General features: G+C 50.0%; 1 protein-coding gene and 6 non-coding genes across 7 annotated transcripts; all 7 read left to right on the top strand.

Moving 5' to 3' along the window:
• The first annotated feature begins 583 nt into the window (after positions 1-583).
• On the top strand, positions 584-747 carry LOC144269713 (U1 spliceosomal RNA). The gene has a single exon (XR_013347018.1). It is a non-coding gene; the product is annotated as a U1 spliceosomal RNA (small nuclear RNA).
• Positions 748-8,942: 8,195 nt separating this feature from the next.
• RPS8 (ribosomal protein S8) lies at positions 8,943-16,422 on the top strand. The gene is made up of 6 exons (XM_077824467.1): positions 8,943-9,098; positions 9,768-9,874; positions 10,307-10,406; positions 13,336-13,511; positions 14,761-14,890; positions 16,258-16,422. Exons 1-6 carry the CDS (start codon positions 9,095-9,097, stop codon positions 16,365-16,367), a joined length of 627 nt encoding a protein of 208 aa, XP_077680593.1. The 5' UTR covers positions 8,943-9,094; the 3' UTR covers positions 16,368-16,422.
• On the top strand, positions 9,613-9,697 carry LOC144269715 (small nucleolar RNA SNORD55/SNORD39). The gene has a single exon (XR_013347020.1). It is a non-coding gene; the product is annotated as a small nucleolar RNA SNORD55/SNORD39 (small nucleolar RNA).
• LOC144269718 (small nucleolar RNA SNORD46) lies at positions 10,125-10,230 on the top strand. Its single transcript, XR_013347023.1, has one exon. It is a non-coding gene; the product is annotated as a small nucleolar RNA SNORD46 (small nucleolar RNA).
• On the top strand, positions 13,847-13,919 carry LOC144269716 (small nucleolar RNA SNORD38). The gene has a single exon (XR_013347021.1). It is a non-coding gene; the product is annotated as a small nucleolar RNA SNORD38 (small nucleolar RNA).
• Positions 15,926-15,996, top strand: LOC144269717 (small nucleolar RNA SNORD38). The gene has a single exon (XR_013347022.1). It is a non-coding gene; the product is annotated as a small nucleolar RNA SNORD38 (small nucleolar RNA).
• A 1,151-nt stretch (positions 16,423-17,573) lies between the features above and the next one.
• On the top strand, positions 17,574-17,705 carry LOC144269666 (small nucleolar RNA SNORA35). Its single transcript, XR_013346978.1, has one exon. It is a non-coding gene; the product is annotated as a small nucleolar RNA SNORA35 (small nucleolar RNA).

Raw genomic sequence — 17,705 nt, 5'->3', positions numbered from 1 at the left:
GAGACGCGGGAGGCGGCGTCCCTCGTCCCCCGGCAGAAGCGGGTCCGCGACACGAGCTGCTCGCGGCGCTCCGGGATCCCTGGGACGGGACCGGCTCCGGCTCTCGGGCAGGCCGGACACGGGAGCGCTGCTGAAGCCGGGGGCAGCTCTGTCGGCCCCGCCTCTTCCGAGCCGGGCTGGCTGCAGCACGAGACGCGGCCGCCGGGGGAGCGGGCCCCGCAGAGGCCCCGGCCGGGACCGGGCGGCCCTTCGGCCCGGGCGCCTGGTGGGGGTGGGGCCGGCGGCGGGGCTCTGAGCGCGGGCGAGCCGGGGCTGGGCAGCGGGAGGGGCGGGGCCGCGGCAGCCCGTATGCAGATGTGTGTGCGAGCAGAGCCTTATGGGAGCGGGAGCTGGCTGCGGAGCCGGGCCCGAATTCGGCATTCGGGGCTCGGCGGGGAGAAGGCTGGGCCCGGGGACACGCGGGGCAGGTCGCGGCAGCGGGGGCCGGCGTGGGCGGGGCCGGCGGGCGTGTCGCGGCGGGCCCCACCGTGGGTTGAGAGTGCGGGGCGAGCGAGGGCGGGCGGCGGCCGGGGCTGCGTTATTCATACTTACCTGGCAGGGGAGACACCATGATCACGAAGGTGGTTTTCCCAGGGCGAGGCTCATCCATTGCACTGCGGGTGTGCTGACCCCTGCGATTTCCCCAAATGCGGGAAACTCGACTGCATAATTTGTGGTAGTGGGGGACTGCGTTCGCGCTCTCCCCTGGCAATCGGTCAAAAGAAGAAAAGTGTTAGTGTGTTTTCAGTTACTTTTGTTTGTTTTGTAAATTATTCTGAATTTTTTTTATGTTTTTAGTTTTTTTCTATGTCTTTTTCAGTGTTTGTAAGTAGTTCTTGGTGCTGTGGTGATTCCAACTGGTGTTTGGTTAAACAAGAAAACAGATTCTGGCTTACAACACTATGTCCTGGTCTACATTAGGACTTTGTGTCAAATTTAGCAGCGTTAAATCAATGTAAACCTGCACCTGTCTGCACGATGAAGCTCTTTATTTTGACTTAAAGGGCTCTTAAAATTGATTTCCTTACTCCACCCCTGACAAGTGGATTAGCGCTTAAATCGGCCTTGCCCTGTTGAATTTGGGGTACTATGGACACAATTCGACGGTATTGGCCTCCGGGAGCTATCCCAGAGTGCTCCATTGTGGCTGCTCTGGACAGCACTCTCAACTCAGATGCATGATTGTTTGCTGTTGCTCTGACGGAGGGAGGGGCGACTGACGACACGGCTTACAGGGTTGGCTTCAGGGAGCTAAAATCAACAAAGGGGGTGGCTTTACATCAAGGAGTATTTCAGGCAGGACTTCACGGAGGGTTCCAATAAGAAATGGTGCACCTAAGTTATTGTTCTTAGTGGAACAAGGAGGTTAGTCTGGCCTCTGATTGATACGTAGCTAGATTTATCTCGCTGCACCTTCTCTGTGAGTGACTGCAGTGTGACCTAGAGGAATGAGTCCCCTAGATGGGGGGCGGGTTTGCAAATGAGTACAAAACAAATCTGGTCTATTTCTTGTTTTGATCCACTCCATCTATCTTTTACATCTTTGGCTGGCAGCAGACGGTACAGAAGGACTGCATGCCATCCACATCTCAGGGCTGCTCGGCAGAAGATGGTACAATAGGACTGCTAGACATCCTCATCTCTTGCCAGCCCAGCAGAAGATTATGCAATAGGACTGCTAGCCATCCGTATCGCCTGCCTACTCACCATAAGATGGTTCAATAGGACTGACTGCAGGACTAAAGAGAATGACCTGATCAAGTCACTCCAAATTTAGTCCCTGCGCCCATGTCTGGCCGGCTGCTCCTGATCAACCTCACATAGGCAACCAGGAGCACCTCAGACATGACGACGAACGCTACCAGTCCTATTGCACCCTCTGCTGCCACAAGGCAATGGGTTGCTGCTGCTGTGTAGCAATGCAGTACCACGTCTGCCAGCACCCAGGAGACATACGGTGACGGTGAGCTGAGCGGGCTCCATGCTTGCCGTGGTATGGCATCTGCACGGGTAACTCAGGAAAAAAGGCGTGAAACGATTGTCTGCCCTTGCTTTCACGGAGGGAGGGAACGGGGGCCTGACGATATGTAGCCAGAACCACCTGTGACAATGTTTTAGCCCCATCAGGCATTGGGATCTCAACCCAGAATTCCAATGGGCAGCGGAGACTGCGGGAACTGTGGGATAGCTACCCACAATGCAACACTCCGGAAGTCGACTCTAGGCTCAGTACTGTGGAAGCACTCCGCCGAATTAATGCATTTAATGGACTTAGAGCATTTTCTGTGGGGGGACACACACTCGAATATATAAAACCACTAAGCAGCTAAGAAAGGGCTGAGCAGCAAAAAAAGCAGCAGCCCTGGTGGAGTCTGGCACTTCAGCCTCTTGTAACCTGATTTCAATAACACTTCAGATTCTTGCATGCAGTGCAGTTGTAGCTGGGTCCAGTCCCAGCAATCCAGGATATTAGAGAGACCAGGTTGGGGAGGTAATATCTTGTATGGTGGACCAGCTTCAGCTCAGAAAAGGAGTGGCTGTGGGGCTCAGGCTTCAGCCCTGGACCCCCACAAGTCTAACGACAGCCCTGGTGACCCCATTAAAACAGGCTTGTGATCCACTTTGGGGTCTCGACCAGTGTTCCCTCTAATTTTTGACAGGCATGTGCAAAAAAAAAGTTCTGTGCAAATGTTTGTGTGCGCAGTGTTTCGCCGTGTGCATGGGGTTTAGGATCTGGGTGCGTGCGCACACACGCACAGCTTAGAGGGAACAGTGGTCCAGACCCACAGTTTGAGAACTGCTGAGATAGACAAACGTCTATGTATTTAGCAGCCCAAATGGTAGTTGTAATGAGTACGGCCATTTATAATAACCTGTATTGTTAGGCATATTTTAACAGCATTTTCTAGTATAAAATAACTAAAGATTCTCAAACATCTTCAGAGTTTGGCATCACAGCTCAAGGGATTTAATAACCTGGACTTTACATATACAAAAGGAAACTCCTGGGGAGACAATTAGCAGTTTTCTCACAAATGTTCGAGGGCAAAAATGCCCATTAATGTCACTGAGCTGCTTTTTACTGGGGATTAAATTTTACTTGGTGTAGTGAAGCGAAATAGCATAAAGAAGGCTGTGTTTCTCCAGCTTTATTATTACCTGGCTTTATACTTTCTACACAACCAAGTAAAAACCTCTTAGTGCGTAACGCAGCATGGGAATGCCAATTATTTATTGTCTGTGGTGCTTAGACATGACAAAGAAAATCCTCTCTGAATGCAGCTGGTATTTGGGGATTGGAGCTGCTGCTAGGGAAACTGCTACCTTTCCCCCACAAAAACTATCCACCCACTTTGGAACAGGCATAGCTTCACTACTAGCGGCTGAAAAGAAGCAAGAACTATGATCACCAGCTATGACAAGTCATTGCTGAGTGCGGAGTTCATGGAATAGTCAGAGGTGGTTGTAAATTGTAACACTGACCGAGAGGGCAATATCTACTCTACACTGAGTTGACCTGCTTCATTCAGGCTTCAGAATACACTGTTTTGTCCTTCCAGTAAGTAACTGCCCGGAGGAGTGGAATGTGCTATTACAGAAAACATTCTCTTCAGTCTCATTATTAGGGGAGAAACAAATCATATTTGGAAATTGCCATGTAAAATGCATGTTTCCTCTGACCAGGACAGACTGCAAGTTTCTATCAACTGCTTTGCAAGACGAGTCATTTCTTTACGTCAGCCTTTAACTAGAATTGCATCTACAACCACCTCCGCAGGTACCTTGGCCACACTGATCAGAATATCCCGAATTAACCTGCAAAGAGAAATGGAGTAACTCTGGGCCTTCACAGAGTTGCTACACTAGGCACAAGCAGACACTCGTATCCATGAATCAAGTCATCTGCCTTGCACAGTTTGTACTTTGACGCCACCAAGTCCCCTCAGTGTGTGGCGAGAGGGGACTGGGAGGGCAGTCGGGTGTCCAAGGGTCCGTCCCCCACCTGGGTGCTCTTGCTCCCCTGCATCCCCCCAAGCATTGCTTGGAGGACCACCAGGTGAACCTCTTGGAGACTGGGGGCAGCGGGCGTCCAAAGGTGGGTGAAACTTCCTCACAAGGGCGGGCTGGCTGGAGCTTGCCTGGGAACTCTGGGCAGGGTGCCATGGGCTCACAGGGGAGCAGCTGCTCCAGCCTGGGAGCAGGAGAAGGGAAAGCTCAGCCCCAGAACAGGAGCCATGCAGTTGCCCTGAGCGGCGAGACCAATGCTCAGAAGCTGGAAGGGAAGCCCCTGGCCAACAGGCAGGGATTCCCTACCCCCCAAATTCACCAATCTCCCCCCAGCTCACCCAGGGCAGCTTAGCAGCTCTTGTACCGGCCCTTTCCTGCAGGCAAACAGGAGTGACCAGCCCCGAGCCCACCCGCACCGCCCGAGGCACAGGCTACATGAAAAGCACTAGAGAAGTCAGTACAAACTAAAATTTCATACAAGACAATAAAAACAACGAGGAGTCCTTGTGGCACCTTAGAGACTCTCACATTTATTTGGGCATAAGCTTTTGTGGGCTAGAACCCACTTCATTAGATGCATGGAGTGGGGAAAAAAATAGGCAGGTATAAATATAGAGCACATGAAAAGAAGGGAGTTGACTTAGCCAGTGAGGGGGGTCAGTGCTAAGGAGGCTGATTCAATCATGGTGGATGTGGCCCATACCCAACAGTTGACAAGAAGGTATGAGTATCAACAGAGGGCAAATTATTTTTTGTAGTGACCCAGCCACTCCCATTCTTTATTCAGGCCTAATTTGATGGTGTCAAGTTTGCAAATTAATTCCAGTTCTGCAGGTTCTCATTGAAATCTGTTTTTTAAGTTTTTTTTGTTGAAGAATGGCCACTTTTAAGTCTGTTATTGAGTGTCCAGGGAGATTGCCCCCCCCCATGTTCTGCCTTCCATTTTGCCATGCTCCCTGAAATGCTAATGTGGAAGGGCAGAGCAGTGGCATGTCTCCTTGGCTAGCTGCTGCCTGCTCGTGGGGTCAGTGACTGTGAGGCAACCCTTACTGATGGCAGGGGGAGAGTTCTCTGCTGCCGTGAGACTGCCATTTTTTGTTGTAACCCTCCCCCCCATCCGCAAACCAGGCAGGCTTGGTGGCCTGCTGAGGTCCTGGAGAGGGTTTTTCTTTTCTGAAATCTATGTCAACGACAACTGCTCTAAGGAGACACAAGGGAAGCAATAAAAAGTCAACCTTGGTCACAGAGAAACGCAGTTAAACTATTTCTCTTTTTTTAATCAGCAAAAACTTCCCAAATGGAAGGCCACTGTTCCTGGAGAAGGCTCCTGGAGAGGGTTTTTCTTGTTAGCGTAGACCACCCACCTCCCCAAAAGGTGGGAGCTAGGTAGACAGAAGAATTCTTCTGTCCACAGTCCGCACAGATGTAGCAGCGTGACTTACGTTCCCCGTGCAGACGAGGCCTGAGGGTTGGTGCGTGCTGAACAGTTAAGTCAAAACAGCTCCGTTCGTCAGAGGTGTGTAAAAGGGAAACCCGCTCCTCGGCGACATTGCTACACTGACCTAACCCCCAGCGTAGCTAAGGACATTCGGGGAAGTGGTGGGCCTCCTCCACCATGGGGTTGTGCCAGCCTAGTCTCGGTAGCACAGACAGGGTTGCTGCCAAAGGAAAGGACAGAAAAAGCCAAAGCAACCCAGGGCAGGGGGTGAACCTGCACGTTGGATGAGGGGACCAGGTGAGACAGATGTTTTTGACAAACCATCCTCCCGTCAGAGCAGGAAGAGCCCAAGAATGAGGAACAGGCAAAAAGCTGCAAGCAGGACAAGAGGCAGATCAACCAACCAGCTCTCCTTAGGGCAAAATAAGGAACTGGTCCAAGCCCCACAAAGGTAAAGTAGAGAGCAGACCAGCTCCAAAAGTCCAGGAAAGGACAGAAAAGCAACAAAGAAGTCAGCAGCCTGAGCTCTAATTAACAGAGCAGTCAAAAGCACATAGGGTATGTCTACACTATGAAATTAGGTCGAATTTATAGAAGTTGGTTTTTTAGAAATCGGTTTTATATATTCGAGTGTGTGTGTCCCCACAGAAAATGCTCTAAGTGCATTAAGTGCATTAACTCAGCAGAGAGCTTCCACAGTACCGAGCCTAGAGTCGACTTCCGGAGCGTTGCACTGTGGGTAGCTATCCCACAGTTCCTGCAGTCTCCGCCGCCCATTGGAATTCTGGGTTGAGATCCCAATGCCTGATGGGGCTAAAACATTGTCACAAGTGGTTCTGGCTACATATCATCAGGCCCCCGTTCCCTCCCTCCCTCCTTGAAAGCAAGGGCAGACAATCGTTTCGCGCCTTTTTTCCTGAGTTACCTGTGCAGACGCCATACCACAGCAAGCCTGGAGCCCGCTCAGCTCACCGTCACCGTATGTCTCCTGGGTGCTGGCAGACGTGGTACGGCATTGCTACACAGCAGCAGCAACCCATTGCCTTGTGGCAGCAGACGGTGCAATAGGACTGGTAGCTGTCATTGTAATGTCCAAGGTGCTCCTGGTTGCCTATGTGAGGTCGATCAGGAGCACCTGGGCAGACATGGGCGCAGGGACTAAATTTGGAGTGACTTGATCAGGTCATTCTCTTTAGTCCTGCAGTCAGTCCTATTGAACCATCTTATGGTGAGCAGGCAGGTGATACGGATTGCTAGCAGTCCTATTGCATCACCTTCTGCTGGGCAGGCAAGAGATGAGGATGGCTAGCAGTCCTATTGTACCATCTTCTGCCGAGCAGCCCTGAGATGTGGATGGCATGCAGTCCTTCTGCACTGTCTGCTGCCAGCCAAAGATGTAAAAGATAGATGGAGTAGATCAGAACAAGAAATAGACCAGATTTGTTTTGTACTCATTTGCAAACCCACCCCCCGTCTAGGGGACTCATTCCTCTAGGTCACACTGCAGTCACTCACAGAGAAGGTGCAGCGAGGTAAATCTAGCCACATATCAATCAGAGGCCAGACTAACCTCCTTGTTCCACTAAGAACAATAACTTAGGTGCACCATTTCTTATTGGAACCCTCCGTGAAGTCCTGCCTGAAATACTCCTTGATGTAAAGCCACCCCCTTTGTTGATTTTAGCTCCCTGTAAGCCAATCCTGTAAACCGTGTCGTCAGTCGCCCCTCCCTGCGTCAGAGCAACGGCAAACAATCATGCATCTGAGTTGAGAGTGCTGTCCAGAGCAGCCACAATGGAGCACTCTGGGATAGCTCCCGGAGGCCAATACCGTCGAATTGTGTCCACAGTACCCCAATTTCGACCCGGCAAGGCCGATTTAAGCACTAATCCACTTGTCAGGGGTGGAGTAAGGAAATTGATTTTAAGAGCCCTTTAAGTCAAAATAAAGGGCTTCATCGTGTGGACGGGTGCAGGTTTACATCGATTTAACGCTGCTAAATTCGACCCGAAGTCCTAGTGTAGACCAGGGCTTAGTTTAGGTAACTAACCTACAGCTAGAATTGTTGAGGAAAGAGCATGTTTCCAAGCCTGGAGAGAATTTGAATGGGGTTGGAAGATCGCAGCTCCATTTTTCCCAATAAATACAGGACAATCAAAGGTTAGGAGCGTATATGGACACACTAAAGGCCAGATGCTTAATTCGTGATTTCTTTTGACATCAAACGGATATGACATCAACTCCATATAAACTGAAACCAGGACATGCCTTTCAGGGCATAGAATTATAGAATATCAGGGTTGGAAGAGACCTCAGGAGGTCATCTAGTCCAACCCTCTGCTCAAAGCAGGACCAATCCCCAACTAAATTATCCCAGCCAGGGCTTTGTCAAGCCAGGCCTTAAAAACTTCTAAGGAAGCAGATTCCACCACCTCCCTAGGTAACGCATTCCAGTGCTTCACCACCCTTCTAGTGAAAAAGTTTTTCCTAATATCCAACCTAATCCTCCCCCACTGCAACATCCCACTGCAACTTGAGACCATTACTCCTTGTTCTGTCATCTGGTACCACTGAGAACAGCCGAGCTCCATCCTCTCTGGAACCCCCTTTCAGGTAGCTGAAAGCAGCTATCAAATCCCCCCTCACTCTTCTCTTCTGCAGACTAAACAAGTCCAGTTCCTTCAGCCTATTTCACTCTGTTCTACAACCCAGGTCACACAGGCCTCTTAGCCACTTTCCCATGAGCCTCTCATGTGAAGTGCTAGATCAGAAAAGAGGGGGGATTACAAAGAACATTTCACCTTCAATTTGTTTAAAAGCAACACAGATCCCGCCAGACAGCATGCCCCCACAGGCTCACCCCTCACTCCCTGAGCTAGGGCCACACACCCCCTTGGCTGTTACTGCTGTTGGAGTCTAGGACCCTCCAGCGAGGGCGTGAGACTTTTGCTCGGGGCGGGAGCGTGGCAGGCTATCAGCAGGCGTTCCCCTGGGGGGGGTGCAGCGACATCCCCGAGCAGGGGCTGTTCCTGGGGCACTTCGCAGGGTGGCTACCAAGGCCTGGGGGGCAATGCCTGGGCATGGGGCTGTTCTCACGGCCTAGCGGGGCGCAGGGCCTGGCCCGGGGGCTGTTCCCAAGGCTGAGCTGGGGCTGGACGGTCCCTGCAGCAGTTGCCAGGGGAAGGGGCTGTTCCCAGGCCCTAGGGTCTGTCGAAGGGGCAGTTATGGGGGGGGGGGGTCCCGGAAGGAGCCGCGCCCCGCACCGTGGGCAAGGGGCAGCTCCAGCTCCCAGGGTCAGGCCCTGGCCCGGGGAGCTCGGCGGGTCCCTCCGCCCGGGCCTGGGGGGTCCGGGCCTGGGGGAGCGCGGCCTGCCCGGGGCCTAGAACGGGGGCTGGGGGAGTAACCGCGGCCACCGCTTCCGCCCGCCCCGGAACCTACGTAGCCCCCGGGCCAGCGCGCCGGCGTCACGCGCGTGGGTCGCCGTGGGATGTCGTCGGCCAGCGGCACTCCCGGGCGCGGCGGTATGACGTACCGGTCTCGCGCGATCTCGGCCCCACAAACCGCCCCGTGAGCCTCTGCGGCCCCTCTTTGCAGCCGGCGCCGCTCGGGATGGGTGAGTAGGGCTGCGGCTCCGGGCCCGCCGCCATCCGCCGCCATCCGCCCGCGGGGCCGGCGGCGCGGGGCCGGGCGCGGCGCGAGGGGCCTGCGGGGCCCGCGGGGCCCGCGCTCGTGGGCGGCTGCGGCCGCTGCGGGGCGGGAGGAGGCGGGATGCCGGGGTCCCGTGCGGCGCGGGCTGGGGCGGGCCCGCCGCTGCCGCCGCCTCCTGCGGGTGGGGTGGGCTGCGGCGCCAGAGCTCCCCCCCTTCCTCCGGCTGCGGGGGCCTTGCGGGTCGGCAGCCTCCGTCGCCTGCCCCCCCGCCCAGCCGGCTGGGGGCCCTGCAGCGGGCACGAGGCCTGGGCGCAGCCTGACCCGCCCTGGGCCCAGGTGGGTGTGAGCCCGTCGGCCGGGCGTTGTGGCGCGGGCTGGGGTGCAGGGCTTGTGATCGCAAAGCGCCCTAGTCTGGGAGGGACCGTTTCCTTTCGTGCCGTGCGCTGGCTTTGCTGAACGCTTCGGGGATGGGGGGGCTCTGAGTATCCGTGATGAAGCTTCTCTACTTGCTGCATTAGACCGAATGCACCGTGTGGAAATGAACCTTGGAGAGCTGAGTACTCGGAGCGTTGCTGTTGTACACTTGGGTGGGCTCATCTGCCTCTCTGACCTGCTGCTCTTTGGTTTAACCCAGGTATCTCTAGGGACAACTGGCACAAGCGTCGCAAGACTGGGGGCAAAAGGAAGCCCTACCACAAGAAGAGGAAGTATGAGTTGGGGCGACCGCCCGCCAACACCAAGGTGGGGGATTTGGACGTTGGGGATAACTGGATGGTGCTGCCCTGGCCAGCTTAGAAAATGCTGTGTTAGTTTCTGGCTTCATACTGCAGTGATAAGGACTTGTGAAAATGCACTGCTTTATCAGTCAGTACTCTAATTTCTGCCTGTGCTCTTCTGAGCAGTGGCATTTCCTTATCTCTCCCTCCCTCTCTTCTCCCCCCCCTGGGATTTCAGCATTACATTAGTTCAGAGTGTTACTGGTTTAGGAGGCAATTGGAGTGATGAGAACTTCACCTTAGGTGGGTACTATGGACCGTTTCGGTCGCAATTACTGCACCTGCCGATGCTAGGATCTGTCATAGTTACACTGACCTTATTGCCTTTCAGCCTGAAACTCAAGGTCTGCTCTCCCCTAGGATATTGTTAGCAGCTATGTTTTTGTTGTTGTTACAGATTGGCCCGCGCCGGATTCACACAGTGAGGGTTCGTGGTGGTAACAAGAAATATCGTGCTCTGCGCTTGGACGTTGGCAACTTCTCTTGGGGCTCTGAATGTAAGTAGAAAGATGAGAATGCGGGCCCCTCGCATCTAGAAAGCAACTCAGTCTTTTTCTCGCTGTGTCAGCCATCCGTGAAAACAACAAGGAGTTCGGTGGCACCTTAAAGACTTAAAAACCCCACTTCTTCAGATGCATGGAGTGAAAATTACGGATGCAGACATAGACTAACGCATGAAGAGAAGGGAGTTACCTCACAAGACTTTCCACTCCATGCATCTGAAGAAGTGGGGTTTTTACCCATGAAAGCTTATGCTCAAATAAATCTGTTCATCTTTAAGGTGCCACCAGACTCCTTGCTGTTTTTGTGGATACAGACTAACACAGCTACCCCCTGATACTAACCATCTGTGGTACTGCTGGACTGGAGGAATGATCCAAACAAACAGCTTGGATACTGATCTTCAGCAATGTGGTTGTCTGTACAGTGTTTGGTTCTGGAGCAGTGTGAATAATGATGATAACTTTGACCTTAGGTGGGCTTATTAGAAGGTTTGGAGGCCTTTGTAAAGCTCATAGTGATAGGAACGTCATAGTTACACTGAGTGCATTGCTCACAGAAGCTCTTGTTTCAGGAGGGGGGCAGCTGTCATGGAGTTTTCACATTAAAAACAAATGATTGTCAAATGATTGGTTTAGATTTACAGCTTTCAGCAGAATGTGCTCCCTGTCTCCAAGTGTTTGTTAGCTAAATAAAGCAAGACAAAACAGTTCAGGAGAATGGAGAGCATGAGGGTGCTTGATGAGAATGGTTTGCTGGAACAGGTGGTTTTGAAGGAGAATGCCCTACAAAAGGGTTGGAGGGTGGGGAAGAGTTTTGAAAAGGAGTCGGGCATTCAAGTGAGAGGATGGGGATATGTAATCCTGCTACTGCTGTTGTACCAATAAAATAAAAACCAGCAGGATCTTATTAAAGGGAAAAAGGCAAAATACCACATTTATTGTGAATACAGAAAGAATCCTAGTAAGCAGTTAGTTATAGTTATAACGTTCCATTCAATCTCATATTTATTCACACATTCATTCATTCATACACACACACACACACACAGGTTCTGCAAGGTTGTTATCATAAAGAAAAGGAGTACTTGTGGCACCTTAGAGACTAACGAATTTATTTGAGCATGAGCTTTCGTGAGCTACAGCTCACTTCATCAGATGCATACCGTGGAAACTGTTGTTATCATAGTTACCAGCCTTAGAGTTGCTCATGCCAAGCCACTGGCAAGGTGGCCTGAACATGAGGAGGGAGCAGGGCCTTGTCAGATGCTCATCTGATGCTCCTGGAAGTTGGTTTGCAGAATCAGACCCCCCCAAAGTTCTCATTTTTTAGAGTCTATTTTTATAGGAATTTCTTCCTATGCCAGTCTATGGGAATTGCTGCTTCATGCTGTTGCTGAATCAATCAGCAGATAGCACATTCCTGACGGCTCCAAGATGTTATCTTGTTCTTTGGTTCTCCCATTCTTGAGGCTGTTGGGTGGATTCCAGTCTGCCCTCCGGGGGGTCCTCTGGTTATTTCCACTTGACACCTTCTTCAGCCAATGGACACTGGATTCTTAGGCTGGCACCTCCCTGATCATTCAGTTATTATCCACACCAAGCATCCATCCACATACATCCTCTATCTCTATTTTAATCACAATTGTTAATACAACAAAAGGGCGGGGAGCCTCTGGGTGCTGTTTCTGTTGTTAGAGTATTGCTTTGCTCTCTCTCTGTGAATTGCTTTGAGAACAGACTCTCTGTCTTAGAATGTACTAACACAATTAGCAGCTTGCAAGTTTCACACATAGTGGGAGAGAAACAGTACCAAAAACCAAGAGACCTCTTAATTAGTAATACCTTGGAATTTAAACTATGGGGAATCAAACTAATTTGTGATTTTAATACAGAACTTCTTTAATATGATCCAACACTGCCATCATCAGTACTCTTGGAGGCAAGGAGTGTCTTTTGCTTGTGCCATGCTAAGACCAGGGGATTCCAATCCTGGCTATTCTTTTGGATGCTTCTGTAATACAAATAATAAATAGTAAATCTGGTGCAGGTTAATGATGACTGAGAGGTGGTTTGTCTGACATGAGGTAGAGGGGAAATGGTCTCTCTCCAGTTAGTAGTGAAGTATTATGAAAATCACAATCCCTTGTTAGCAATCTCAGCAGGGAGGCCAAAAATTGAATGGGCTGTGAAGACTGAGCTTCCCCCCTTTCTTTAGAGACAGTCCCTAACCAACAGGCATGAGCCAGCACTGCTGAGCAGTGGGGAAAGCCAGCATTGCTGCTGTGCTTGTCCTGTGGACAAATTAAAGACTTGAGTCCCCGGGGATGGCAACTGCTAAACTTATTAAAGCAAAACGACTACCATAAAATGGTGTTTTACCCCACTGTGGAGTGACCTGTGGTCTCTAGAGGCCTTTTGGGGTGGGAAACCCAGCTTGCTGCTCAGATTCCGTAGTAAAGTCTTGATCCTGCAAACAGAGTGTAGTGCTTGCTGCAGGGGGAGTCCCATTCACTTCCATGGGGTCGATTACCCGTGGTAGGAAGGATTCACAGGATTGGGCCTTGACTCTCTGCACTTGTCTTTTATGCAACTTGTGTGGTAATAACTTTCAGATGAGAAGTTTGATTTCAACAGATGAGACCGGGGGAGGAGGAGGGTGCACGGGACCATGCTGGAGTTTATCTAGTGCTTTATTTAGAGCGGGTGCAGCTTTCCATTTGCAGGTCTCTTTCCGGAACCCATATAGGCTGCCCTGGGAGAGGAAAGGATGTACCGAAAGGACTCCCCAAGTAGTTGAAGGATAAACTTCCAAAGAGGTGTGGGTTGAGCACTGAAGATGCTGTGTTGTCTGCTTTGATGATACATCCATTGTAAAAGCTCGTCTGGCTTGTGTGGGGTTTAATGAATTCCCTTGTTTTCCAAGGCTGCACCCGCAAGACCAGAATCATTGATGTGGTCTACAATGCTTCTAACAATGAGCTGGTGCGGACGAAGACCCTGGTGAAGAACTGCATTGTTCTCATTGACAGCACCCCATACCGACAGTGGTATGAAGCCCACTATGCCTTGCCCCTCGGACGCAAGAAGGGTGCTAAACTGGTACGTGCTGGGCTGAGAGATCTGTTCTTGATGCTGTGTGAATCGTGCCAGTCTGCTTGCTGGGCAGGGATTGCAAAGTCTGCACTGTGTTCCTGCCTTGCTTAATACCAGTCACTGCTGTCAGTTCTGCCTCTTAGCAATTTTGAACAAAGTATTTCAGAATTGCATTCGGGACCAACTCTAACCATTTGAGATGTTCTCATTTGGAGCCACATGGCCATTCCAAAGGGAATGCTGGTTCCTTAAAACCACTGTTCCACGGAGCCATCGCCATGGCTTTTGCACTTGGCAGTGTTAGATTAGTGGAGGGATCTGCCCCTTAGAGCTTCCTTGGTCTTCTGATGATGATAACTTTGTCCAGTTCTGCTACTGAATGGAGAGCGATGACAACTGGTGATGCTGAAGAAGACTAGCGGGCAAGTTGGGGCCTCACTGCAGGGAGCAAGCTTCTGCTTCTAGAGCAGATTCCTATATGTTAGTCAGTTACGTAGGCATTTGGGTCCTGCCTGCAATGTGTTTTTTGGGGCAGAAGTTTGGACTATTCAGTTTATTGTTGGATAGTTGGTGTAGGTTGGCCTGTTAACATTGTCTGGTTGTTTGGAGACACATTCAGATCATTACTCCAGTCTGTGTGGTTGCGGGAAGGGAGATTCAGTTGATTTTTGGGGAGGAGGGTAGTTCAGACTTCCTACGGTTTGTCCTTTTGGAAGAGTTTCCTATGCCTGTGTAGTGCACATCCCTTCTGGAGCCTGATCCCTGGCTCTGTAAACTAACAGCAAAGGCTGGTTGGTGTTGCAGCTGCATTCATGCCTCATATCTAAGCATTTTGGCTAGCAGAGGTTGCCTATTCTATGTGCGTGGACAATGACTAACAGCAGTCATTGCTGGACGATGGGGGACAATTGCTTTTCCAGAAACTCATTCACTGTCAGTAGCCTCCTCTCCTGCCTTGTGTTCTCCATACATGATCAGGCATGTTTTGGGCCAGGACTGTAACCAGGGTTATTGCACTGTAGTGTTCACCAAAGTGGTACTGGAAATACAAAGAGTTTCTGACATGACAATTGAGTATTGTGCTCTAAAATCATGCCTTTTCCTGCATAAACAATTTCTGCTCCTTTCCAGACATGGAAGGAATATAGAGATAATGCCACTGAGCAGAAAAAGGGAATTCAGTGGGAGGCTTCCAACAAAAAGGTGGACAGTTAAACCCAGCCTGTTCTCAGTCCTTTCTCTGGCTTTGTTTCAGACTCCTGAAGAGGAGGAAATCTTAAACAAGAAGCGTTCAAAGAAGATCCAGAAGAAATATGACGAGCGGAAGAAAAACGCCAAGATCAGCAGCATCCTGGAGGAGCAATTCCAGCAGGGAAAGCTGCTTGGTGAGTCCCCAGGGAGGGAGAACTCAGTGGACTATACAGGCACAAAGAAAAGGTGCCAGAGCAGAAACTATTCTTTTTAGTATTTCTAAAATCCTGTCTGGATTAGTCAGCCTGATAAAGCCATGCAGAGGTGCAGATAGAAAGTGATGGGGGAGTTCATCTGTTGTAAGTAGGCCTGGCAGAATTTGATTTTTATAATTTCGACAGTTATCTGTGTTTGTTTTAAGTATTTTTATCTATTTTAAATTTTTCACCGTTGCAGGAAATTATGGGGGTGTTAGCCAGTAGTAATTATTTAATGACCGTAGATGTTGAGATTCAAAAAGTTAAAGCTTTAGAACTATTAAAACACAAATTGTGAGCATCACATGTCAAAATCTGCCAGGGAAATATCTTTAAATCAAACTCTTAAGTTCTAAAATAGCAGTATCTGTAAATGTTGGTAATTGTCGCTGGAAATGTTTGTTTCATCAGCTTGTGCTTATATGGTGAAATGGACATCTACCGATTTTAAAAAACCGACTCCTTCCAAGCCTAGTTGTAAAATGTTTTTAGTGGATATTAGCCACAGCTTTCCTTTCATGTGTCTGGATTCTGGAGGGTCCAGCAATTTTGGCCCCGGTGGGAAGGAAAAATTTCCCACATCTCAGCTGGCACATTTGTTCAGCTCCTGGAATTGCTCAGCCCTGGCTAGTGGTCATTCTCTATAGGCCTTTCTCTGGTAAGACTTGCCAGTGTTGTGAAAAGCCTAAGGCCAGGTCTGCGTTACAGACCTGTATCGTCTAACTACGTTGCTATGGGGTGTGAAAAATCGACACTGACCTAACTCCCGGGGTAGACAGTGCTAAGTCGATGGGAGAGGCTCCCCTGTTGGCTTAGTAGTGTCTTCAGTACTGTGCTGCTGTAGCACTTTAATGAAGACAAGTCCTAAGGCTGCTTGTGCATCCTCTCTGCGGTGAGCAGCTTTCTTGGGCTTAACAAGTAACACCTTTCACCTATCTGCCGTTGTGCATGGGTGGCCTGCTATTCTGAAGTCTTCTGGTGATGAGGACACTGTCCAGTTCTGCTACTGAATTTGAGCGATGACAATTGGAAATCTGAAGAGGACTTCACTAGTGCGTACCTTTCCCCTCAGTCTTGCATAGCCCCACAGCTGTGCCTGAGCAGGTCCTTTCAGGGAGATGCTCACTAACATAATGATTTGTTTGAAGACATGTTACTGGCCTTTGTTTGACGAGGCCAAGAAAGGTTGACAGTAGAGGGCAAGAAAGAGTCCAGCTTGTTTGGATGGACACTGATGTGAGAGTCCGTAGCAATGTAGCTCCCATTTCTTTTTCCCTGACCTAATGACTGACTTCTCATTGCAGCTTGCATCGCCTCCAGACCTGGACAGTGTGGCCGAGCAGACGGCTATATTCTGGAAGGCAAGGAACTAGAATTCTACCTGAGGAAGATCAAGGCCAGGAAAGGCAAATGAATGTACGATACACAACTAAAAGACCGAATAAAAACCCCAGAGTCTTGTTATAAAAGGGTAGTGTGCTTATTTGTGTGTGGAGAGAGGCAGGGCTTGTGAAGCTCCTTTCTCCTGCAGAGACTTGAAAGCAAAGGGGCTATAATCAGGAATTTCTGCGCTCTCCATGCTTTCAACCCTAGGAAAGCACTGAACCTGCAAGCCCTGTGCTAAGATGAGACCTAGCAGGAAATGTATAGGAGTGACTTAATGGGGCAAACACAAGTGTGGAGGAAGGGAGGTTGTTAGTGGCTTGGTTTGTGCAGCAGCTCATAGTCTACGCCACTGATGTGGGCCATTGGTGTAATTCTACCTGTTCTAGATCTGTTAACTTCAATTGCTGATGTAAAGGGGTGTTTCTTATACACCGGTATGTTTGCTGTAAATGGGGATTCCTAGACTGGAGCAGACTTGTGGTCTGTCTAGTCTGTTGTCTCCTGTACTGGATTCGTTACAGGAGGTGTTAATAACCTGTAATAAGCCGTTAATCCAATACGGCACCAATGGGGTCTTTTTACTGGGTGCTGGGAAAATCTCCATTTGGAAACCTTTCCCATTTTGGACAGTGGTTCCTATCTGTACATTGCTTTACATTTTGTACAGAGAGCTTTGGCTAATAGGGTTTACTTAAGAGAGACCTGCTGACTTGTTTTCCTTTCAGACATACGTTTGTGGAACAGTTTAGACACTGCGACATGAGAGAATCGATAGCCAGGCTATCTTTTTTTCTCCCCGTCCTCCCCCCCATCACTGTTATCTGGACACCGTAACTTCTATTGTAGCAGGTACCGTGTGCTATTAACTCACGAATGTAACTTTTGAAATTTTACTAAACTATTTCAGTCAATATTCTGCAGCTGTGAGTGCTCTATGTTGCTCCAAACGCCACACACCCAGGACTTATTTTGATCTAGTTGTACGTTTAACCCACATCTACGGTTTCCTGCGCGGTTGAGAAGTTACTGGTGGGAGGAGGTATTGTTTCATATTCTCTGTGTATATATAAAGTCTGCTGCAGTTTCCAGGGTATACATCTGATGAAGTGAGCTGTAGCTCACGAAAGCTCATGCTCAAATAAATTGGTTAGTCTCTAAGGTGCCACAAGTACTCCTTTTCTTTCTACAATTTCAGTTGTTTCTGTTTCAGGTTAGCCATTGGTTAGAATAGGTGCTGCACTGCCAAGTGGCTGGTTGGTCTTTTTCTTGACCTCCTGAGTCTCATTGCAGTGCAAGATTAACTCCCTTCTAGCAGAAGGGCCAGGCTATTTCAGTGGTCTGTCTCTTTCGATGGTTGGGCACAAAC

This window comes from Eretmochelys imbricata, chromosome 8 (genome assembly GCF_965152235.1).
Source record: "Eretmochelys imbricata isolate rEreImb1 chromosome 8, rEreImb1.hap1, whole genome shotgun sequence".
NCBI lineage: Eukaryota > Metazoa > Chordata > Testudines > Cheloniidae > Eretmochelys > Eretmochelys imbricata.
Note: the sequence above shows the minus strand (reverse complement) of the source record. Positions and strands in the feature narration are given on the sequence as shown.